Raw genomic sequence first — 25,621 nt, 5'->3', positions numbered from 1 at the left:
AAAGAAAAAGAAAGAACTTGGATTTATATAGCGCCTTTCACGACCTCAGGATGTCCCAGAGCACTTTACAGCCAAGGAACAACTTTTGAAGTGTAGTCACTGTTGTAATGTGGGTAATGCAGTGACCAATTTGTGCACAGCAAGCTCCCACAAACAGCAATGTGATGATGACCAGATAATCTGTTTTAGTGATGTTAGTTCAGGGATAAACATTGGCCAGGACACCGGGGAGAACTCCTCTGCTCTTCTTCGAATAGTTCTGTGGGATCGTTTATGTCCACCTGAGAGAGCAGACGGGGCCTCGGTTTAAGGTCTCATCCGAAACACGGCACCTCCGACAGTGCGGTGCTCCCTCAGCACTGCACTGGGAGTGTCCACCTAGATTTGTGTGCTCAAGTTTCTGCAGTTACAGGCTCTGGGAGGAAAGAGTAAAACAACTGAGCATGTGGAGAATAAAAAGGCTTTATAAGATATTCAGAGGCCACTAAAACCCACTTTAAGGGAATATTCAATATGACGAGTGCAAATCTTTTATTATGTATTACTGACTTAATAAATCAAATTATTGAGATGATAAACTACTGCACTAGAATAGGCTGTTTATACACATGTTGGCCATATGCCCATTTTCTAAAGAAACCCGGAGGATGGGCGGAAAAAAAAAGAAAAATTCAATTTGACGTTCTGGCAATGTACCAGCAACAAGGTTTTTAATTCATTGCGCTGACTGTTCAGTGTTCACAGATCACGTGTGCAGTTCCTTGCCTGCCTAGTTTTCCACTGTTTGATGAGCTTTGGTCAAACTCTACTTTGGAGTTGTTGAAATGATGAACAAACTGGATTGCAGTACAATTTACACCCAATACCTGGTGAGGTATTGGGTGTAAATTGAAAATCTCTGAGCACATGGGGAGTAGGAATGGCAATAGTAATTTACCTGTACTTTTGACAAGGACATTTTGTCCTTAGCTCGACTCCAGAAGGACCTTGAAGTGTATGTCCACAGATCCTTAAAGTTAGCAGGACAGGTTGATAAGGTAGTTAAAAAGGCATCCGGAATGCTTTCCTTTATTAACCGAGGCATAGAATATAAGAGCAGGGAAGTTATGTTAGAACTGTATACAACACTAGTTAGGCCACAGCTGGAGTACTGCATACAGTTCAGGTCACCACATTACAGGAAGAATGTGATTGCACTGGAGAGGGTACAGAGGAGATTTACGAGAATGTTGCCAGAACTGGAGAATTTTAGCTATGAGGAAAGATTGGCTAGACTACGGTTATTTTCTTTGGAACAGAGGAGATTGAGGGGAGATTTAATTGAGGTGTACAAAATTATGAGGGGCCTAGATAGATTGTATAGGAAGGACCTATTTCCTTAGCAGAGGGGTCAATAACCAGGGGGCATAGATTTAAAGTAATTGATTAGAGGGGAGATGAGGAAACATTCTTCACCCAGAGGGTGGTGGGGGTCTGGAATTCACTGCCTGAAAGGGTGGTAGAGGCAGAAACCTTCACCATATTTAAAACGTACTTGGATGTGCACTTAAAGAGCCGTGACTTATAGGGCTACGGACCTAGTGCTGGAAGGTGGGATTAGGCTGGGTAGTTCTTTTTCGATGGCACGGACACGATGGGCTGAATGGCCTCCTTCTGTGTCATAATTTTTCTATGATTCTCAATATTTGAAAAGGCGGTGTGTTAACCACCACTAGCTGCAGAATATAGAAAATTTAAAATTACCTCATGATCATCACCTAGCTTAAAATGTTGTCCAGCTGAGTGACTAACAGGAGATTCAAACCCCCGGGACAGCTTTGATTATCTCATCATATAAAGCATGTCACATGAAGAAGAGGACACTGAACAAAACATGCATCATAAAGGGACTCAAGTGTGGCAAGATTTAAGGATGCTCTTCAATTGTAGGAATAATGAGTAAATTGAAAATGCTATTCTGGAACATTCAGTGGATGATTCATCAGCAAGAGGAGAACCGACCTTTATTTGTCTGATGTCACAAAATTGCTTCAACTGCCCTGCTTGGGCAATTAAGATATTCCTCATTATATTTTTATTGAAAATATAAAGTGTGAGAACAGAAGCGGTTATACACAAGAGTTCAATATGAAACGCTCTACTCACAAGGCTGATGATTATAGCCTAAACATCTCTCACGAGTTCCCCAGTCAGCCTCATTTGATAAAAAGTCTTCAACCTCAGGACGTCCCAAAGCACTTTGCAACCAATGAAGTACTTCTGAAGTGTAGTCATTGTCGTAATGTAGAAATGTAGTAATTTACTGAGCGTTCTTGTATCATCCCACTTGTCATGATATATCTTTCATCTCTATCTGCACTAACTCGGGTAGGAAGGTAAAACTTCCCTTTTAAGCCTGTTAAGCTGGGCTCAGATCAGATCTATACTTTTTAATTTTTATAAATACAATAGAATCATAGAATAGTACAGCACAGAAGGAGGCCAATCAGCTCATCACGTCTGCAATACCTTTCAAAGTTCCATTACTTAAGTTTCAACAGGGTTATATGACAACCAAACTCTAGCCCGTACTAACTTTTGTCAAAAAAGCAAGCGATTTTGTTTCACAAATTCTGATAAACTGGCAAGTAGACAATACTTTCCAAGAATTCTTTTTCTAAACAGCACCACTTCTTTTCAGTCTATGATGGCTACGCAGTGAAACCTCTAATGCAGAACAGAAGAACTCCAGCCAGTTAAAGCACTTATTCACACTGGCAGGATTATTACAAATCATTAATCCTAGCAGAATCCAACAGTGGCATCCACATTGTCCTTCTAATCAACTTCAAGTTTAAATCAGTACTCCACGCATTTGAACGGGTTAACTAGCAACAGACACATTACTGATTTACAATTTTAATATTGCTTTTGTGTCTGTTGCACAATGGAGCACACACTAGCGATCGCTTTCAGATTTCATCTGTTTTTGTCCCGTCACAGGACTTCCACATGTAGACAAACTTATAACTAACTGTTCACCATAGAGTCCCAGACATCTGTGAACATCAGATTTTAATGCCCTAAACATAGAACCATTACATGGTCTCATAGGAATAGGTTAGACTGGGCTTGTAGAAAAATTACATGGTCTCATAGGAATAGGTTAGACTGGGGCTTGCTACATTCGAAGCACAATTCTCAAGCAGTTGTCTTCAAATATTTAAAATAAAAGCAACATTAACGCAAGTTGCTTGCATGTTGTTAATCAGCCAGTTGACCACCCCAAAAACTCCCCCACTGAGTCTTGATGAGGTTTTCAAAAGGTGATGAAGTACATCTGGCACAAAGGTTTGGGGGGGCGGGGGTGGAATTTTGCATAAGCTCTTTCTGTTGCGACCTAATAGACCAAGCTCGACGCAGCTTAGCAATAGGAAGCACAAAGCTGTTGTCAATGGCACCACTTCGAACTGAGTTGCAATGATCAATGGTAGGATCTCTGTCTCTGTGACATTAAGTACTGTACTGACCTTGAGGGCGGCACTGGAAGGGAGTTGAATGTCTACGGTTACAGATTACACCAAACTGTGTGGGGGGAGGGGGGCCGGGGGGGGGGGGTGGGAATGTTCTTTGGAAAGATATAATGTTCAAGGAGTTTTACATAGACTAAATAACTGGGCAGATGGAAATCAACATTGAAAGATGCAAGGTACTTATTAATCCTAAAATTGTAAATATTTGGCATTATCCTTAGTGTTAAGCGAGAGTTCACCATATGTTGGAAATCTTTTTAACGCTATGCAACAGAGACTGCCAAAAACAACAGGTGGGTATTCGAATTCCAGCAATTTATGACTACGTACCAACAAAACACTGATTCAAACCAAAATGGATTATGATGTGCTGCTCTAACTGTACCTCTGAAAAGGAGATTAACTTGATTTTATGGGGGATGGGAAACAGATGACATGGTTTTGGGTGGGGTGGACTGTATATATTGTGATACACAGGGTATCACGGTCATGTGGGGCAGGCTGGATGGACCAGAGGGTCCTTACCTGTCCGTCACTGTTCGTATGTTTGTAGGCTAGAACAAAGTCGTAGATGGACATGATTCTGGCATTTAAAATGATGAGAGGTGAACCAAAGCGAAGTGGATCCAGAGATGTGGACTCACAGGGGAAACAAACAACATAACAAAAGCTGAGAAATAAAGTTAGCAAGACAAAGCTGAAGGAGTAACTTTGGCCGAGGCTTAAACTTACGGAATAAATGACAGCCTGCTGTCGAAGTACTATAAAATAAACCTTCGCTTTGTTTTGGAATAAAGAGCTGGGAGCTTGGGGTTATGGGTGAGGGAAATAAAATGGTCTATTTCGGTCCCAAATAGCAAAGCAAGCTTGATGGGCTGAGTGGCCCTCTTCCGATCAAACTTTAATTACAGAATGAACCATCAACTCACAGTTCTCTCTTCATTCCCTTCATGCAAATTAGGAATGGGTTGTTAAGATTATTTTTTTGATCATGAGGGATAATGGCTACTCCATGTTCATTGTGGAACAACCACTGAGGGGTTTCTGCATATAATACTAATAAAGTTAAATACTAGAATAAAAGATGGCTGCATTTCACTTAAAACCAATAACAAAATCTGACACACTGAATTTTATTCAAGTTGAAACCTTCCATTGTTCTGCTTAATTCAAAAGGACCGAAAGTAAGAATGAAAAAGTCTCAATTAAAAACAAAAAATATTTATACCCGCAAGGCTAACGGTCACAAGTGCAGCTCAAAGGCTTACCTTGGCACTGGTAAACTAGGGTCCATTTAAGGAATTATCACTATGTGTCAACACATTCAATGTTAAAAACTCATGAGAAACACACATTTGAGTTCTTTGCTGACATTTAATAAAATGGTATGCGAGACGTCACACTGAAGAAAGTTAATATTGGAATTGATTCTCTCCTGCCCCTTGAGTGCAACCTACCCCCATCCACCACTCCAGTTCAAGAATGCAGAAGAGGGAAAGATGTTCCCAGTCCTGCGAGGTGCAGGGGAGGACTACACGTCGACTTGTCCTCTGACTGTCTCTAAGGCGAAATAACCTCACTTCAGCAGCTCCTTAAAACCATGGCAATAATCAAAATTTACCATGTGTGTGAATCACGGGTACAAATACCCCATGTTTGACTATTTTGTGGCAGTGTGAAAATGGCCTGAGCTCCGACACCAGTCTCGAGATGGCATAACAGCGGGTTTGCTTACACAGAAAAGTTTGCAATACCCTTTCTTTCATTATCTCAGCACAGGTGTTAACTCCTCGCCTAGGTATCTATACAACTGTATATATTGCCAATTCTAACTTTTGATTACTGATAAGAATCTTTAATATTTCAATAAATTGCATTATTTCTCAATACAAACATCCTTTAAAGCTTTGAGGCGTTGAAGCCCTGAAACAATGCACTCCCCATTTTAACTTTTCCATACAAGCCCTAATGGACACACAGGTGCACACACGCACATATACTCACATACAAGGGTATCGGACAGGTTGTCTAATGGCATAAAGTCTCCTTCTAGAGGAGAGAGTTTTAAAACATCTTTTGGCTGATGTATGAGCATCACTTCCCCCAGAGAAGGAAGGGAACCGACAAGCTTTGGTGCCACACAGTTGTGCCAGCATCTATCAACACAAAATAAAAGGTATTACATTTGTCAAACTGGCATCGTCAAGTCTGAATGGCAGGCCAGATGAAACTCTTCACCACCATAAAATCATTACAGAAGTCCAGGTTAATATTAAACCATCACAGCACAAACTTTTACACACGATTCCCATGGAAAGGCAGGTGCAACAACTAGCGGTTTCAATAAAAACCATACTTCCCTTATATGATAAAACATCACTTTATGGCGCAGCAGAGCAAAAAAAAAAGCAAAAGTTTGCGGTGGGCCTGCCCTGAATTGAAACCATGTTTCTGATTGGTTGAACAGCTATGTCTTGGAGAATAAGGCTGCAGCTGGTTGGGCAAAAAAACACACAGCTGCTGCTAGAGTCTTCACAGTGCATCCAGCTTTCCAGCTGCCGTGGTTGATGGCTGTTCACACTGAGATCTCGTAGGTGGTCCCACCTACGCCCGACACTTTCTTTACGTTGGACTGTCTAGTGGGACTGATTGTAGCACCGTGGGAACTAGAGGTTGAGCTTAGCCGACTATCCACTCTGGATAAGCGTTTTGGCTGTCCGTTAATTTTGCTGTGAGCTGCCTTCATCTGAACCTCATCGCTGAAAAACAAAGAGAAGACAATTGATGCATTGGTTCAATTCCTGCATTTCCCTGGAGCCTGTTTAGGCAGAAACATACATCAGGTCACTATTCTCAATTAAGATGCAATCTGTTTTATAACCCACCTGATGGTACAGGCTCAATTACAGAGTAATTACTTATTCAATCCAAACAAGTACAAGTCAATCTGAACTAATACTGGCACCTCTGCAATCTAGATCCCCATTAAAACATCCTTGACATTAAAGTTTAGGAAGGCTCAGAAGTCAAGGTGCTCCACCTACCGTGGGGCTATCAGGGGCTGAGGCACGCCTTCTGACATTTCCATTGCAGTGACAAAAGACAGAGGCTTCTGGCTTCCATAAGAGGGGGATCTGACCAATGAGGAAGGTGGGATTTGATGACCCGGGGACCTGTAGGCGGTCTCGACAGCTCTGCTTTGCAAAGTGTGGTGGGACTGCACATTGTTGTTCGCTATGTCCGCGTGAAGGGAACTCGTAGAAGTCCTCGCTACCCTCGACACTGTGCTGGACAGTGAGGAAGCAGAAGCACGCATCAGAGGGTTCCGTGTGCTGTAAGTAGCGGGAGACACAAGGTTATCTCGAGAACTGTATCTGCCAGTGGTTGTCCTTCTCGAGTCGTCGGGGAAAGTGTTCACTTGTTGCAGGCTGTACGACCCTGGCGTGTCGTAGGCCCCTGAATCTAGAAACACCGAGTCGGGCGAGGCTCGAAGGAGCTTCCCTCGTTCTTCCATCGCCTTTCTTTCCTGAATGGAGGCCATGATTTGCTGCGATAGGTTGTCGTATCGGACCGGAGAAGGCTCCCGGTGGTGCGGCGACGGGCCTCGGTGAACCGGGCTATAACTTTGCACGGCCTGACGCTGTAGATCCGCCCCACGGATCTGGCACATTTTGGCCGACAGGTACGGCGAACGGTATCCCACAGCCGAAACCCCAGCATGTGCCGCGGAATCCACTCCCGGGTAGGGGGTGGGAGGATTCAGCAAGCTATCGTACGACAGGCTTCCGTTCCTGTTGGACAACGAATTGGGGCCAAAAATGTTTCTGTACGGACTGGAGGATGAGCCGTCCGACTTTATTTGGTGTAACTGCACCTTATCCGCTCCTCTCCTGTGGGCAGATTTCAGGCTCAGGGAGCGAGAGCTCACAGAGAGTGAGTCAAGTTGGAACGGTGATGACTGGTAGGTCTTGTGAAGTGATGGCGATCTGTAGTCAGGGATATCGAGATTTGGCTCGGACCTGTAATCATGGGCCCTGCTGCACTCTTCCATGATTGCGGCCTCTTTATGTCCCTCCTGCATGGAAATCTAGAAAACAGATTAGACAATTATCAGGAATAATCAATTCCATCACACAACAATCACAGTTGTTGCCGCCAACTTTTTAATTCTTCAGTTAAGTAATTCAATTTGTTCCGGCTCAAATTAAAGATAACAAGTAATTTTGGCATTACTAACACCACAATTTTCAACTGTTATATAAAAAATGACTACATGAAGGAGATTGCAGAAAGCTGATAAAGGTCATGGGAGGTTGGAAAATAGGCACTTCTTTAAAAGATTGTCACATTGATTAGTTGTTGCAATCTGATAATCTCTCTCGTTCCATGTTAAAACCACAATACAATTGCTGTTACTTTGATTGCAATACTTTGTAGATGTCTGATTCAAAGCTTCAAAGCACAGGCTAGTGCAGAGTATAGCACAAAGATGGACTGCATTGCAATATGGCGCGATCTTTCATCTACATTTTTGAAAGTTTTCATTCTGGGGGAGTCCAATATTCGAAAAGATAGTCGAGTTTTTTTTAAGCACATTGGCCACTTCTAGAGTAATAATATTTTGATAAAGGTACGATGACTTTGTAAGAATCAATCTACACCAAAAAAAAATATCCACTCTGAGATCCAATCAAGACATCACCAAGTGTACCACATTTCATGGCAATTTGCTTCTCCGCTCACTTAAATAGCAAGAAATAAATAGAAAAATTCCTTATTTCCAATATGTCTCCCCTTGTAAGCATGCTCCTCCTCGCGAAAGGGAAAGACAGCACGTACAATCACTCAACCATCGGTGGCCGTGCCTTCTGTTGCCTAGGCCCCAAGCTCTGGCACTCCCTGCCGAAACCTCTCTGCCTCTCTTTCCTCCTTCAAGACGCTCCTTGAAACCTATCTGCTTTTGGTCACCTGCACTAATTTCTACTTGTGCGGCTTGGTGTAAAATTTTTATCGCATACTCCTCCTGGTCACGGGTCACTATGTTAAAGGTGCTATATAAATACATGTTGCTGTTGGTGCCCACCATCAAATTGGTCAATGGATGCCTATTTTAAATCTTTAAAAAAAAAACACATGTAAATTGGAATGTTGATTTTTCATTGCCTCCAGATACCATGAGGAGTGAAATTACTGACCTCTGGCAACTTAGTACATTTAGGTGAAACAAATCTTGCTTATATATCAAAACATCATAATTAATTTTTTTATCAAAACTGTATAGGAACATATTTGTTGGCCACAATGTGTTTCCAGTTTATAAATCATTAGTTTTTATAGCTATCTTCTAAACCTGCGTAACAGTCACTGCACAGCAAAAGAAATTCATTGTGTGAAGCACTTCAACACTAACATGATATCGTCCTATACAAATTTGACACTTATTTTTGTTATTTAGATCCAAAACATGATGCGTAGGCTATGTGGCAATCAATAACCAGTTTTCCAAATACTATACAATATTATTTAATTCACGTTATTTTCCTTGACGTTTCCAGACAAGTAGTGTAATGACTTGTAGAGTGAATCCAGTCGATGAATGTGTCCTTTCAATGCTGTGTTGGAATTGTACACACTTTGTCTGCCAAACTCTTTCCCTTCTAGCCAAGTTACCGAAAAAAAAAGGCCCCAAAAAAAGCAATGTACAAGGCTTATTGTCTATCGCCGGATGCTGCATTTTCCTCACCTTCTCACTAGCAGCATGGTAGAGGACTTTAGGGTTTGCACCTGAACTGCTGTATGCTGGTCGATACTTAAACATGGCTGGAGTGGGTGGGTTGATGGGCTTGGGTGAGACACCACTATCTGCAATAAGACAACGACAATGTAGTACAGGTAGCAGTACACACAGACACAAAGGTACACTCTAACTACTGAATAACAACACAAGGGCTCAGTCTGAGGAATCTAGGTACACACCAGCCTAATTATATTCTGGAGCTTTGCATGTTGTAAGCAGATGTCCACCATAACTCAATGATCCCATTCCAGGACACAGCATAAGAATGAAAATCGAATGCAGAGCTGCAGTAGTTTCACAACAGATTGGAATATAATGAGGGTGGGGTGCAGTAAGGGACTTGGAAGAGACAGCAGTAAACCCTTTGAGTATTGGGGTAGTATTTATGTTAAGAAGATTTCTATATGTAACCAATTTTTTGTCAATTTTCACATATGCAAAGGCCCATCAGCCAATCTGTTATCAATGTCAATTTTTGAATAATAAAGACACAATGCGGATTAGGTTGGGGCTAAGTAATTTATTGTTTTCAATTAGTCAGTATTTTATTACGTGAAAAAAATCAGTACTCAAAAGGTTTAAAATGTAAATTGAACTGCAAGATGTTTCAACTATGAATTAAATGTTCTACATAAACCTTAAAACCTATTTCACAGCTTTAGCAAGACACACTATGTATAATTACAAGTAGATCAACACAAAGACATCTATGTGGAGCTTTTCTATAAATCTTTTTCACCGAAAGTGGTTGAATTATAGCAACACCTAATTTAACTCTGTTGTTGGCGTTCTGAAACTTAAAAGGAAACACTAAGACTGCAGTTTGAGAGAAAAAAAAACAGGCACTCCTAAAGGTTTCGGTGAATAAACAGGAAAGGAGTCACACACGCCAAGGCAGCCCCAGTTTTGACCCTCATTATGGGCTGTGTTAACCAATTTCAGTCAAGTTGATGTCAGAATCCCTACAGTTGCCTTCAGAGTCCGCTGGGATACAGAGAGGACAATCAGCCAAGGTTCCTGGTCCTGAATATTATCCCCTGATGAAAAGTATGCACATGTAGACATTCACACATGACCAGATCAGGTTCGGATTCAATGAACCCCACTCCCAACTTTCACTGTTCAGACTCGTACGTGAAGAATAGTCATTTGGGCAAGGTAGCTGTTGATATATGCAGAACCATACCACAGATCAGTGACCACTTCTCCGTGGGAGAGGGCAAGGAGTGGAGGGGAGAGAAGACAACAGGAGAAAAGAGTACAAAATGGAAGAAAGAATAAAGCAGTCAGCAAAGTGCCAGCACATTAATTATAACTCGAGCTAGACACATCTTATGGCATAACCAACTATGCATAATCACACATTAAAACAATTTATTTTTGGGAGTGGAGAGTAGACACAAAAAGCATTTAATGAGCTTGGAAGAATTGCTCTATTTCATAGCAAGTTTTTTCCCATGTAACCAGGAGTTTGGAGGGGGAGAGGGGGGCGGGGAAATAATTTTTTATTGTAAATGTTGGATTGCTTTTTAAAAAAAAAATTAAATTCTATTTATTCAAGAGTGAGTTCGATATGGCCCTTCTGGCTAAAGGGATCAAGGGGTATGGAGAGAAAGCAGGAAAGGGGTACTGAGGGAATGATCAGCCATGATCTTATTGAATGGTGATGCAGGCTCGAAGGGCTGAATGGCCTACTCCTGCACCTATTTTCTATGTTTCTATTCAAAAAGTATAGGATTTAGACCATTGTCAGCTCACTATTCAACAATCTCTAACTTCATTTCCATTACGCTGTCTAAGCAAGATGAGAATATCTCAGGCAATAAATTTCTATACACAACTAATAATTGAATTAGCAACTCTCACCAACATTCCCTACTCATGACACCAAACATCGTCTCCCAGCACAATGAACTATTTCTGCTCACATCACCGCCCCCCCGCTGTAGTTCTCAAAAATTGTAGCTCCATATTTTAAGTTGAAAAAAGCCGCGTTTGAAGCAGAACATGCCACCAATCTCACTCTCAACTCCAATGTTGCACACTCCTACTATAGAGCGGTCTGTCACGAATAAAATGGCCCAGTCAGACAGTCTCCGTCTCCGTCCCTTTTACACATGGGACAGCTCCTCCTCACGATGTCCTGCCCTGCGCTCCAAGTTACACACATACCTTCACATATTCAGATATCACCACCATAAAAACACTCGTGGGACAAATGGAATCGTTCACAGTAAGCTGAGTACTGAATTCATTAACTGTACAAGGCAGGATATGGATTATCTACAGCCACCAGGTGAACGCCTGATCTAAACCAGGCATCTGGCAGAGTGAAGGAAAGAAAAATAAAGCAGAGAAAAAAATGCCTGTGCTCTCATAAGGGGAACTTAGACTGTAATAATCTTGTGGACCTTAAAGTGGCCTTTCAATGTGGTACAAGGAAGCACTTTGTGCTATTCTCAATCGATGGAGAACAGGGGACTTATCCTAATTATTTGCCTTTAATGGTCTGAACCTGTATGATGAAAGAGATTACGCTTCAAAGATCAAGTTGGGGCAGGGAAGAGAGAGGAAATAAATGTCAGAAAGACATTCAAATTATATTAGCATTATAGACATTGTTTACTTTTATGAAGTACATCAGTTTATATTCAGAAATAACTACTGAAAATTCTGGAAATACAGAGCAAGCTCATCGGTATCTGAAAAGGGAACAGCAACACTTTATCAAAGTGCCAGCAGTTGCCGTTTTCTCCTCTATAATTTAGAAGTTGATTATCAGAAATTACTCCAACAATAATTTATATTCTGAAGTTATTAGAGGTAATGAAAAAATTAATTGCGCTATTTTTAGAAGGTACAAAGACAAGTTCAAGCTGATGAAGAACCAAGGGTCTCGAAGCTGGAGGAGGTTCTACAGGTTCTTCACCAAGATGGATCATTGGATAACCTGTCACTTGTATCTGGGACATAGGGAGGCATGATAGGGTGGGGAGGGAATGCAAAGGTGTGCGTAGGTGTAAATAGCCACTTGCCTGTTGGATGCATGCCCCCTGAGCACACTTAAAGTTCAATGTGCAAAGTGATAGCAAGAAAGTACACCAGTGTATCAAACGTTGAAAGGCCCATTTCCATATCCACTTACAATGCATTATCGTCAAATAATGGTTCATTTATCATGCATGAATCCATGTAAAATTATTTCAAGAAATCAATAGTAACTATTTACGCGCTAGTTCTAATCATAATTATTTTGCCATTTCTCAGCCGAGCGCATTACCTTCATTGGTTGAAGCGTTGAGCTGATTTTTAAGGTTTGCATATTTGCTTGGACCGAGTTTAGGTGGCAGTGGGGGCTCGACATCTGTGGATTGAGCTTCCAACGCTTCTAAACTTCCTTTCGACTAAAACAAACAATGATTGACAACAGAGAGCAGATGTAACTTTTGCTTTAAACAGCTCAGCAACCATCTTTCTTTTAACCCTTTGATTTGTTTTTAAGGTCATATATTTCTGTTGTGTCCTTGTATCCGTGTACCTTATTGAATGTGTGTAATTATAAGCACTTACTGGAGCCTCCGCACTGTGTGCATGTCAGGGCAAATCTGTTTTGCACAAGACAGATGAAAATTTCATTAATACGAATTAACTGGATTTAAAGAAGACAAATCAGAGGTGCATTTGACCTACAATTAAATATACAGAGGATTATCATAGTGGTGACAGTGCATGTATTAAAATACTAACACAAACATTGATGCAGGATAGCATATAAATGGATTGATCAGGTTATCCTCCAATTGAAATATATTGGGACTGAGCATAGTGCATTCATTTATATATCCTTGGGTAAATTCATTTTTTAGGCTAGAATGTCTGCTCTAAGTAACGGGACATCTAAAATATACCTTTTACTAATTTCTGAAATCAGGATTAAATATTTGAATTGGCCTGCTTTATTTGACATATAGTTTAATTTCTCCCTCCTCCCTATCCCCACAGTCTTCTTATGCCACACACATTACCCAGCGAAAATGGTTTAAAGATCTGATCTATTTTCATGTACACAAGGGAATTGGTTTAGACCTTTTCTCCAATTTTCTCTCTTATGAAGCATCTGATCTAGCCATGACAACACAACTGAGATATGTAACTTATTACATAAAGGAAATTACTAGGAAAGCCAGTGTCTTACCATTTTATTGTACTGTACATCAGGATTCCAATGCACTGTGTCCTACCACTCTAGTACTGTACATTGGGACTCCAAAAATGTTACATTAAACTGAACTGAACTGATTGGATTATAAACAGAACACTTGATGGGCTGAATGGCCTCCTTCTGTGCCGTACGATTCTGTGTGAGTGGTGCAACTGGAGAGTATAGTGAGTTTCTGAACTCTTGGTACTTATATATGAAATATGCAGTGGCGCAAACCTATCTTGTCATACTCAAGAAGCTGGTTTCATACCACTAAGTACCCAGGAGCAAGTCCTGGAACTTTAGCCAGTATACCAACAAATGTGATGGGCACTGTTGGGCAACCTTTGAGTGGGGTTCTGTGATGCTGAAAACCTAACACTTCGATGCAGTCTTGTGGATGTAGAATGCAAGGCAGTCAACTCAAAGGAGTGCAAAGGTATTAAAAGCTTGCTCAGCATTTAAATAAATGAGCGTAATGGATATAATAATAAGAATATTTTAAATATTAAAAACATCATTTTGGTCTCTTTACCTTGGTCCTGTTCAGATTGCCCTGAATTCCATTGTCATTTATCTTGAGTGTAATCTGTCTTTCAGACAACGGAAGTCTGACAAAAGGAGATTTTACGGTTATCATCTCTTTCTTTCTGTAGTCAACCACGTACCTGGGGACAGGAATCAATCACATTAAAACACAAAGGACTCTTCAGATAACTATTTATAATATACTTAATACGGTTATAACATATAGTAAAGTCAGATATCACGGTGTTGGAGTTTGATCACCATGCAGTTTGATCACAAAAGCCGCTATTTATTGCTGTCCATGAGTGCATTCATCATAAGTTTAACAACTGACTGAAAACAAGTCTTCTCACAAAGTTCAATGTATATTTATAAGCATGATCATAATGATGTACAACCATTATTCAGAATAGCCCATTCTGAAACCTTTTTCAAGGAAACTCGCATTGCACTTGGAATTATACAGTATAATGAAAGGGTTCATCAGACTGTCCTGAAGATTGCTAATGCTATTCATTTCTCTTTATATTGTTGTAATGTTAGCCTTTAGCCTGTTAAGCAGGGAACTTTCAGTCAATTTAAAGTGCCACTGGGCTGTTGGGCCAGGGCTGACCCTGCAGCAATGGTCAGTTTCAGAATGAAGTAATACAAGACATAATTAAAAACATCCCATCGCACACTGGTTCGTAAGTTTCAGGAGAACTTCAATCATTTGATAACAGTGTGGAAAGAGCAAAGTAAAACATCTGGGCAAAGAGCATCCTTCCAGAAGGCATTTGACAAGGTGCCACATAAAAGGTTACTGCACAAGGTAAAAGTTCACAGGGTTGGGGGTAATGTATTAGCATGGATAGAGGATTGGCTAACTAACAGAACAGAGAGTCAGGATAAATGGTTCATTCTCTGGTTGGCAATCAGTAATTAGTGGGGTGCTGTAGGGATCAGTGCTGGGACCCCAACTACTTACAATCTATATTAACGACTTGGAAGAAGGGACTGAGTGTAATGTTGGCAAGTTTGCTGACGATACAAAGATGGGAGGAAAGGCAATGTGCGAGGAGGACACAAAAAATCTGCAAAAGGACATAGACAGGCTAAGTGAGTGGGCAAAAATTTGGCAGATGGAGTATAATGTTGGAAAGTGTGAGGTCATGCACTTTGGCAGAAAGAATCAAAGAGCAAGTTGTTATTTAAATGGAGAAAAATTGCAAAGTGCTGCAGTACAGCAGGACCTGGAGGCACTTGTACATGAAACACAAAAGGATAGAATGCAGGTACAGCAAGTGATCAGGAAGGCCAATGGTATCTTGGCCTTTATTGCAAAGGAGATGGAGTATAAAAAGCAGGGAAATCTTGCTACAGCTGTACAAGGTATTGGTGAGGCCACACCTAGAATACTGCATGCAGTTTTGGTTTCCATATTTATGAAAGGATATACTTACTTTGGAGGCAGTTCAGAGAAGGTTCACTCGGTTGATTCCGGGGAGGAGGGGGTTGACTTATGAGGAAAGGTTGAGTAGGTTGGGCCTCTACTTATTGGAATCCAGATGAATAAGACGTGATCTTATCGAAACGTATAAAATTATGAGGGGGCTTGACAAGGTGGATGCAGAGAGGATGTTTGCACTGATGGCGGAGACTAGAACTAGAGGGCATGATCTTAGGATAAGGGGCCACCCATTTAAAACAGAAATGAGGAGAAATGTCTTCTCTCAGAGGGTTGTAAATCTGTGGAATCCGTTGCCCCAGAGAGCTGTGGAAGCTGGGACTTTGAAAAAATTTAAGACAGAAATAGACAGTTTCTTAAACGATAAGGGGATAAGGGGTTATGGGGAGCGGGTAGGGAAGTGGAGCTGAGTCCATGATCAGATCAGCCATGATCTTATTGAATGGCGGAGCAGGCTCGAGGGGCCATACAGTCTACTCCTGTTCCTATTTCTTATATTCTTATGTTTTTTAATTGGTACGATTTAATACAGAAACAGACTTGAAATTAAAGGTTTATTTTGGTAGAATAGCAATTAAATGGAACAAGAGGGAAACTATTTATAAGAACAAAGTAAAGGAGTTGCACCAGCAATGTTCCTTTTAAAGGTAGCGCAGCTCTCTGGGCCTCCCGTGCAGCCAGCTCGCTGGCTTTTCAATGGCACAAACCACGCATGCGGTATTCTGAATGGGCCGTGCACCCAAAGAAATGAACAGGAACATTGTGAACCAGTCACGCTAACACAATTGTTAGTTAATTAAGGAAAACGAAAGTTATTAATAAGAGAGAAGTCAATTCAATTCTGCTTATACATAGCTGTATTTTTAAATTTTACATAACTATATAATACAGAATTGTGTGGATCGTCACGTAAAGGGAGTGAGAGGACTGTATAAAAACTGTGTTTGAAACGAGTATTTGGATCCATAAAGGCCTAAGGTACTGAACTCAGAACTGTCCGATGTTTGGATCCCCAACTTGCCATCATCAGATGTGGTTGTAAGTGCTGTCGCATGTACTGTATGCTTTATAAATCTATGGCACTAGACTAGAGCTTTATTGAAAACCTAACGCTGATAGCAACACACCCCGGCTTCTATTTTATTCTATACAAATGATATCATGAATTTATCTCAATTGCTTCTCCTACTGTCCTACATTTTACCAAGTTGAACACATTTTAAATTCATTTTTAAAAAATCCTGATTCGATCTTGAATTTCACTCATGATAAATGGTTGTATCATTTTAAAATTTTAGGAACGAGAAATTTAAATAGAAACACTTACCTTGGAGCTAAAGGACTACAAAGTACGTATTCCACATTACCGCAGCATCCGCGGGTGAATGGATTTACACCCCCTCGAAATTTACCCGTTACCTGTATGTCATACACGGGTGTTGATTTAGTATACATAATAGACCAATTCAGTACTCAATGGCTTGAGTGGAAATATATTTTTTAAATTGTGGTAACTTGATTTCAATTTTATAAACCTTTAACTTAATTGTACCAGGGATTGAAGATAAATAATTACGGCAGCAAAATGACTTTAGAAGCTGGAGAGGACACCTTTGACATTTCAGAGCATCTGATTCTCTATGTATTATATTTGTCAGTTTAACTTACCTGTTCATTTGTGGTCCGCCCCCTAGCAACTAAAACCATATGGAATCCTGTAAGGCCCACAACAGGAATGAAGAAAAGACCTGTTACACACATGACAGCCATGCTATTTACTTTAGTCAAGGAAAGACCACTTATTCACCAGGAGCAAAGATTAATTCAACATACACAAATTAATCCCAATATGCACAATTTTATCTTGTATGTTTCTTATCTACTAGCATCAGCGACTAACAGCCGAAATCGCATGGAAAATTTTCACAACAATTTAAACCCAAAGTATTCATTTCTGGATTACACATAGAAGGAACTGATTACCAAAATTGCAAGCATTGTGCATCTGTTTGATGTTTCATGCAAAATAGTTTAACTTTTCAGAAGAGTTCTTTCAAAAGCAAGAGGCTTCTTGAAATTCATCTTCCCCTGTGAATGGTTCTTATTCAAATACGAGGAAGAGTTGGGACTATAAGTGATGAAATTGTCACTCGCGCAGGCAATTAAGTTTCATGGGTATTTTTGCAAAATACTTCCAATAAATGTTATTTTCGTATCTAATTGTTCCCCATCCCTTCAGAAGGAGCTGACTCTTGCTGGTTCCTCATGGATGCTACACATCCTCCAACCCAATTTTCATTCCTACTATATATTTCCTCAAGTATCAATATGATATTTGGTCATGGGAATCTGACAGCTCATCTGGATCCAGTTCTAGCCTCATGTCCGTACACCAGCGCTCCTTTCACTGTGAAAGTGAGTGACCAGGAGTGGGAACCATGGGTGATTTTTTTTCCCCCCTCCTCCATTCCCCAGGGGGTCTATAACCTCTAACTGAGCTCAACTACGTCAGCACTGCACAGCAAATTAAATCTGGTCCTTCTGGACTCAACATCGAGTTCAACAATTTCAGACCATAAACTCTGCCCATATTTTCTTCCCCTTTCCTTCTCTTTTTTTTTTACAAACCCCAACCAACCCTTTTTTTAAAAATCTCATTCCCAAGGTAGCTGATGATGACTGCACCATTCATCACCATAGGCAGTCCCTCGGGTCGAGGATGACTTGCTGCCACACTAAATATGAGTTCTCAGGTGACTGATGAATCCAATGCGGGATTGTACAGTCTCTGTCACAGGTGGGGCAGACGGTGGTTGAAGGAGAGGGTGGGTGGGGGGGCCTGGGTTGCCGCACGCTCCTTCTGCTGTCTACGCTTGGCTTCAGCTTGCTCCCAGCCAAGAGACTCGAGGTGTTCAGCGCTTTCCTGGATGCTTTTCCTCCAATTTGGGAGTTCTTGGGCCAAGGATTCCCAGGCGTTGGTGGGGATGTTGCACTTTTTCCAAGGAGGCTTTGAGGGGGTCCTTGAAGTGTTTCCTCTGCCCACCTGGGGCTTGTTTGCCGTGTCGGAGCTCCGAGTAGAGCGCTTGTTTTGGAAGTCTCGTGTCGGGCATGTGGATGATATGGCCTGCCCAGCGGAGCTGATCGAGCGTGGTCAGTGCTTCGATGCTGGCCTGAGCGAGAACACGGACGTGCAGAGGCAGCGTTGGTGGTACTTCTCTAGTGTTTTGAGGTGCCTGCTGTACATAGTCCAGGTTTCTGAGCCACATAGGAGGGCGGGTATCACTACTGCTCTGTAGACCATGAGCTTGGTGCCGAGTTTCCGGTCCTGGTCTTCAAACACTCTCTTCCTCAGGCGACCGAAGGCTGCGCTGGCACATTGAAGGCGGTGTTGGACCTCGTCGTTGACGTCTGCCCTTGGTGACAGTAGGCTCCCGAGGTATGGAAAATGGTCTATGTTGTCTAAGGCCTCGTTGTGGATTTTGATAACCGGGGTGCAGTGCTGTGTGACCTTGGTCTTACTGATGTTTAGTGTAAGGCCCATGCTCTCGTACGCCTTGGTGAAGGTGTTGACGATGACTTGGGAGTTCGGCCTCCAAGTGTGCGCAGACGCAAGAGTCGTCTGCGTACTGTAATTCGATGACGGAGGATGGGATGACCTTGGATCTGGCCTGGAGACAGTGAAGGTTGAACAGATTCCCGTTTGTTCTGTAATACTCCAGCGGGAAGTATGCTGAGGGTGAGATGGAACAGTGCAGCAAGGAGGATCGAGAGCGTTGGTGCGATGACACAGCCTTGCTTGACGCCAGTCTGAACGTGGGATGGGTCTGTGATGGATCCATTGGTCAGGATCATGACTTGCATGTCATCGTGGAGCAGGCGGAGGATGGTGACAAACTTTTGAGGGAAGCTGAATCTGAGGAGGACATTCCATAATCCCTCATGGTTGAAGAGTCAAGGGCTTTTGTGAGGTCAAAGGCCATGCACAAGGGTTGGTGCTGATCCCTACATTTCTCTTGTATTTGCCGTGCGGTGAAGATGATGTCCATTGTGCCCCTTATTGGGCGGAATCCGCATTGTGACTCTGGGAGGAGCTCTTCAGCCACAGGGAAAAGGCGATTGAGGAGAATTATTGCGATAACTTTTCCGGTGGTCGACAGCAGGGAGATTCCTCTGTAGTTAGCGCAGTCGGACTCGTCACCTTTCTTGAAGATGGTCTCGATTATAGCGTTTCCGTGATCTCCTCCTTCCAGACAAGAGAGATGAGGTTATGGATCCATGCCAGTAGTGCTTCTTTGCCATGTTTTAGTGCTTTGGCGGGGATTCCATCTGCTCCTGATTACTTGTTGTTCTTCAGTTGTCAGATGGCCTTTTCAACCTCTGGGGTAGTGCTGAGATGATGGCGGGTGGAATGCTGTGGAATGTGGTTGAGGACACTCGTGTCAAAGACAGAGTCTCGGTTATGTAGATCCCCGAAGTGCTCCTTCCAGTGGGCACTGACTGCCTCTCTGTCCTTGATGAGCACCTCTCCGTTCTTGGCCAGCAGTGGGGTAGGGCCTTGAGTGCTTAGGCCGTAGGTTGCCTTGACTGCACTGAAGAATCCTCGCACGTCGTGGTTGTGGGCTAACTGCTGGATTTCTTGAGCTTTCTCCACCCACCATCTGTTCTTTAGGTCACGGGTTTTCTGTTGGACCTCAGCCTTCAGACGTCTGTAGAGCTACTTTCTTGCCCTCGAGTTGTGTTGCTACTTCCAGTCCAAGAATGCCTCGCGCCTGTGGCATATTAGCTCCTGGATCTCATGGTCGTTCTCGTCGAACCAGTCTTGGTGTTTCCTGGTAGAGTGAACGAGCATCTCTTCGCAGGTGCTAATTATGGAAGCCTTGAGGGCAGACCAGGCGCTGTGGGCACTCTGCGTCTCTGGGAGTCGTCAGGTTGGTAGCGAGGCGCTGGCTGAATAGGGCTTTCTTAGTGGGATCTTTGAGTGCTCCGGTGTTGATTTTCTTGCAGCATTGTTTCTGTTGCTGCTGCTGTTTTGGGGCCATGTTGATGGTGATGACAGAGCGAATTAGGCGGTGGTCCATCCAGCAGTCATCGGCTCCTGTCATGGCACGGGTGGTGCGCACATCTCTGCGGTCCCTCGCTCGGACGATGACGTAGTCTAGCAGTGCTTGGAGCGAGGGTGTTGCCATGAGGCTTTATATTTGTACTTCTGACGGAACAGGGTATTAGTTATGACGAGTCCGAGTTCTAAGCATTTCGTCATGAGGTGGGTGCCGTTGGGGTTGGCTTTCCCTACCCCCTCTCTGCCGATCACACCTCCCCAGAGGTTCAGTGTCCTTTCCAACTGGCATTGAAGTCACCGAGGAGGATCAGCTTGTCGCCCGTTGGTACTCGGGACAGGGATTGTTTGAGGCTGGAGTAGAATTTCTCTTTGGACTTGTCTGTAGCTTCCAGTGTTGGGGCTTATGTGCTGAAGACATTGGCGCACTGGTTCCGGGCTAGGGTGAGCTGAAGAGTCGAGACGTTCATTGATCCTGCAAGGGGAGTCTCTGACACGGCCCACTAGCTCGTTTTTTACGGCGAAGCCGACCCCATGGAGGCGGAGTTCTGCTTCTGGTTTGCCTTTCCAGAAGGTGGTGTAGTCATCACCTTGTTCTTTGAGCTGGCCTTCCCCTGCCCGTCAGGTCTCGCTTAGGGCGGTGATGTCTATGTCGAAGCGTTTGAGTTCCCGGGCACCAATAATGGTGCAGCGTTCTGGTCTGTCGCTGTTGGGGTTGTCCATGAGGGTCTTGCCGTTCCAGGTCCAGAACTTCATCTTAGTGTGTGTAAGATGTCTTTGCCTGAATTCTTTTAACGTGAGGTGGCCCTTGCACACCAGTTACCACACGGGCTTGACAGAGCACGATCTTGGTCCAGTAGCAAGGGGATCCAAGACGACTGGAGACCAGGCTCTGCTGTATGGGCCTAGTTCATAGACACACGCATACTCCTACTGTCTTCCTTCCTCCTGTCCATAGGAACTCTCTCCTTAAGATTCTAAGTGTAGTCCTCGCGGCACCTCGCTGTTGGCCTGTGCTGTTCCTTTCCTGGGCCACTCCTTGGCCTCGACCTCACCGCTCCTGGGCTTCTGATCTCCGCTCTGGGTCCCAACCTCCTTCCTCCGCCCCGAGTCCCGACCTCTGACTCTCCGACTCCTCCTGGCCCCAACCTCCAACCCCTCCTGGCCCCGACAATTCACACCCCATCTAGACTCATAGTTTGTTTCTTAATTTGTTCCATTACCATCTCATTTTTACCCATCATCCCTTTTGTCTCTTCAATCTTTTCTGCCTCCCATCAGATTACAGACCTTCGCTTTTGGTCTTTCCTCCCCTCCCCTTTTCAGTGCCCCTGCATTTCCTTAAGAATCTTACATCTCAAACTTTTCCAGTTCTGACGAAGACCTGAAACATTAACTCTCTTTCTCTCCACAGATGCTGCTTGACTTGCTGAGATTGCCAGCATTTTCTGATTTTATTTCAGATTCTAGCACCCGCAGTATTTTGTAAATCTGGTCCATGTAGCTTAGTTCCAATGTAACCACTGCTCCTATATTTTCGGACAGCAGATGCTGGTAATGATTCTGCTGTTGCCATTTAGACTCATCTTTTGTTTCTTTAAGCTGGCATGCAGGTACAGCAGGCGGTTAAGGCGGCAAATGGCATGTTGGCCTTCACAGCGAGAGGATTTGAGTATAGGAGCAGGGAGGTCTTATTGCAGTTGTACAGGGCCTTGGTGAGGCCACACCTTGAATATTGTGTACAGTTTTGGTCTCCTAATCTGAGGAAGGACATTCTTGCTATTGAGGGAATGCAGCGAAGGTTCACCAGACTGATTCCTGGGATGGCAGGACTGACATATGAAGAAAGACTGGATCGACTAGGCTTATACTCACCGGAATTTAGAAGAATGAGAAGGGATCTCATAGAACCATAAAATTCTGACTGGATTGGACAGGTAGGTTAGATGCAGGAAGAATGTTCCCGATGTTGGGGAAGTCCAGAATCATGGAGTCACAGTCTAAGGATAAGGGGTAAGCCATTTAGGACCGAGATGAGGAGAAACTTCTTCACTCAGAATTGTGAACCTGTGGAATTCTCTACTGCAGAAAGTTGTTGAGGCCAGTTCGTTAGATATATTCAAAAGGGAGTTAGATGTGGTCCTTACCGCTAAAAGGATCAAGGGGTATAGAGAGAAAGCAGGAATGGGGTACTGAAGTTGCATGATCAGCCATGATCATATTGAATGGTGGTACAGGCTCGAAGGGCCGAATGGCCTACTCCTGCACCTATTTTCTATGTTTCTTAATCGTCCCATTACCATCTCCTTTTACCTTGCATCATCATCCTATTTGCCATTTAACCACTCCTACTCTCCAACCGATCACAGACTTTCCCTTTTATTCTTTCCTCCCTTGCTCCTCCCTTTCCCTGGCTCCGAACTTGCTTAAAAACTGTTACATCTCTAACTTCTGCCAGTTTTGGCGGAAGGTCACTGAGCTGAAACGTTAACTCTGATTCTCTCTCCACGGATGCTGCTTGACCTGCTGAGTATTTCCAGCATTTTCTGTTCATTATTTCACATTTCCAGCATCCGCAGTATTTTTCTTTAGCTTCGTTCCATATTAGATAGTACACTGATCAACCAGGGAGAGCCACACATGTACAATTTGTTGACAAAGTAGTCAGAAACGTTTGGTTGATTGGATCAATGACTAAGTTGTGCCATCAAAACTAAATCCAAAAATACATTCTATTCATAAATGAACTGACATACAGTTAGTAATGTGAAATTACTGGAATTAGAGTACATGCCGATAGCTAGCTGATCTCTAGTGGTGCTGCACATGGAAAGTGAACACTAAATGTAGTTTTCATGTGAAGGGGCTCAGAGGGTGGGAGATATTTGGACGAGGGAGTGTAATTCAGTCTCCATTTTAAAGTCATAAATTCATGTCTTTATTTTTATATAATACTTTGATTGAATATGATTGTTTATAGATAAGTAGCAAAATTGACGACAATTTGTAAAGCATACAAGTAAAGTTGGTTGTAGCACAGGGATTACTCTGATAAAGGCTGATGAGCTGGGAAATGCCAATCTGGGCACTACAGTGCCAATGCTGGTGGGAGGATGCAATTACAGTATCACTTTAGTTTTACATAGCTCATTTCTATTATAAATGGGGACACAGACATTTATAAAGGGTAAGTTAATACAAAAGTGCAATGCAAACGTGACAACAGGAAGCATGGTTTTGTGGACAGGAAGCATGTGCAGACATAAGGATTTTAATATATCACTTATCTGCATTAAATAAGCATGACTGCTAATAGATGTGAAAGAGATCACAAGATAAATACAGGCAAGGAATTCCATTTGGCCCATCTTAAAGAAAAAAAGGAACTTGCATTTATATAGTACTTTTCACAACCTTAAGATGTCCCAAAGCGTTTCACACTCAATAAGGTACATTTGACGTGTAATTACTGTTGTAAGGTAGGAAACATGGCAGCCAATTTGCACACAGCAAGCTCCCACAATCAGATATGAGATAATGACCGGATAATCAGTTTTAGGTGTGGACTGAGGGATAAATGTTGGTCCATTAACAACCCCTGCTCTTCTTCAAATATGCCATGGGATCTTTTACATCCACCTGAGAGAACGTTTCATTCTAAAGACGGCACCTCTGACAGTGCAGCACTCCCTCAGCACTGCACTGGGAGTGTCAGCCTGGATTATGAACTCATGTCCTGGTGTATGGCCTAAACTCACGACCTTCTGACTCAGAGGCAAGAATGCTACCCACTGAGCCAAGGCCAACACCTTAACCCATCTATTAAGAAGAAAACTTAATGCTCCATCATAGCATACAACTGATTACCCCAAGTAGAAGAAAAAACTTCCTGACATCAGAAGTAAATTAATCTTTCATCAGTTTCCACTTATGCTCCCTTGTCCTATTGTCATGAGTACTGTTCCGATACCATTTGGTATCATATACTTTTGCAAGGCCCTCTCTCAGTTGACTTTTTTCAAGGTTAAGAACTGCAGTCTACCTTCTTGTTCAGGCTGCCGGGATTGAACATTTGCTGTGTCTGCCTGACTGAAATTGGAGAGTGTTCAAGGTCGAGTGTGACCTGAGCACTGTTGAGTTTCAGCACGAACTCCTGACTTGTATTCCACTGATTTCACAGAACAGTGCACCATTCTGTTCACTTTGTTGCCTGCTGTTCCGCACTTGACACACAAAGTCCAACACCCCCACATCTCTTTTAACCTCATTATTAACTACTCCCACATTATCCGCATATAGAACTGAAGGAGTACCGAATGTTTTGTACAGATAGGCTGTAGAAGTGGTGCTAATGCTAAAGTAGAATTGAAATACTGCAAATAACGTCAGGATGTGATAGCAGAAGAAACCTGGATAGAAATTAGCAGCAAGGGCAACAAAGCGATGCGTGGCAACTGGCACTAAACGTCAGCTAAAGGTGAAAAGATGAGTTGTTCGGGCATAGTGATAATGAAAGAACTTCAGTATCCGACAAGGAAATTGGACAAAACATTTTATTGAAGAGAAAGAAAAGAAAATGAGAAAGTAAGAAAAAGAGAAAGAGAAAGCGAAAGAAAGAAAGCAAAAGAAAAAGAGAAAGCAAAAGAGAGAAAAAAGAAAATGAAAAAGACTTGCATTTATATAGCACCTTTCACTACCTCAGGACGACCCAAAGCATTTTACAGCCAATGAAGTGCGAGATAGTTCCTACCAGAGCATTTAAACAGCCGCACATAAATCATTTGTAATTTGGATGAATGTGAATATTTCATCATCATCATAGGCGGTCCCTCGTGTCGAGGATGACGTGCTTCCACGCCAAAAAGGGATGAGTTCACAGGCGTTTCAATGAAGGACCTAATATTCCAGATCCCGAATATTCGCTGCCGTCTCCTTCCTGCACCAGCTCGCGCTGTACCTTGCAGTGGTATGCTGCCACGCTGCTCCCAGGCAGCCGCTCGCTGCTCCTTTTATGGCCCCGACCTGCCGTCTCTCGCAGGTCATTTCAACAGAAGAGATCATTGTGCAACTACACTTAATA

General features: G+C 42.7%; 1 protein-coding gene across 1 annotated transcript in view; it reads right to left on the bottom strand.

Annotated features, from left to right (window-relative positions):
• Positions 1-841: 841 nt before the first annotated feature.
• The window catches only part of zdhhc8b (zinc finger DHHC-type palmitoyltransferase 8b), a 255,160-nt gene continuing 230,380 nt past the window's right edge, over positions 842-25,621 (bottom strand). Inside the window, exons 5-11 of the mRNA XM_070888089.1 lie at positions 17,154-17,256; positions 16,813-16,904; positions 14,046-14,178; positions 12,590-12,713; positions 9,256-9,374; positions 6,557-7,599; positions 842-6,271 (exon numbers count right to left, since the gene is read on the bottom strand). Of these exons, the coding sequence (XP_070744190.1) occupies positions 6,088-6,271; positions 6,557-7,599; positions 9,256-9,374; positions 12,590-12,713; positions 14,046-14,178; positions 16,813-16,904; positions 17,154-17,256 (1,798 nt within the window). The 3' untranslated portion in view covers positions 842-6,087. The remainder of the gene's footprint in view (positions 6,272-6,556; positions 7,600-9,255; positions 9,375-12,589; positions 12,714-14,045; positions 14,179-16,812; positions 16,905-17,153; positions 17,257-25,621) is intronic.

This window comes from Pristiophorus japonicus, chromosome 8, assembly GCF_044704955.1.
Source record: "Pristiophorus japonicus isolate sPriJap1 chromosome 8, sPriJap1.hap1, whole genome shotgun sequence".
Taxonomy (NCBI): Eukaryota; Metazoa; Chordata; class Chondrichthyes; family Pristiophoridae; genus Pristiophorus; species Pristiophorus japonicus.
The sequence above is the reverse complement of the archived record's forward strand: the minus strand, read 5'-3'. Positions and strand labels throughout refer to the sequence as shown.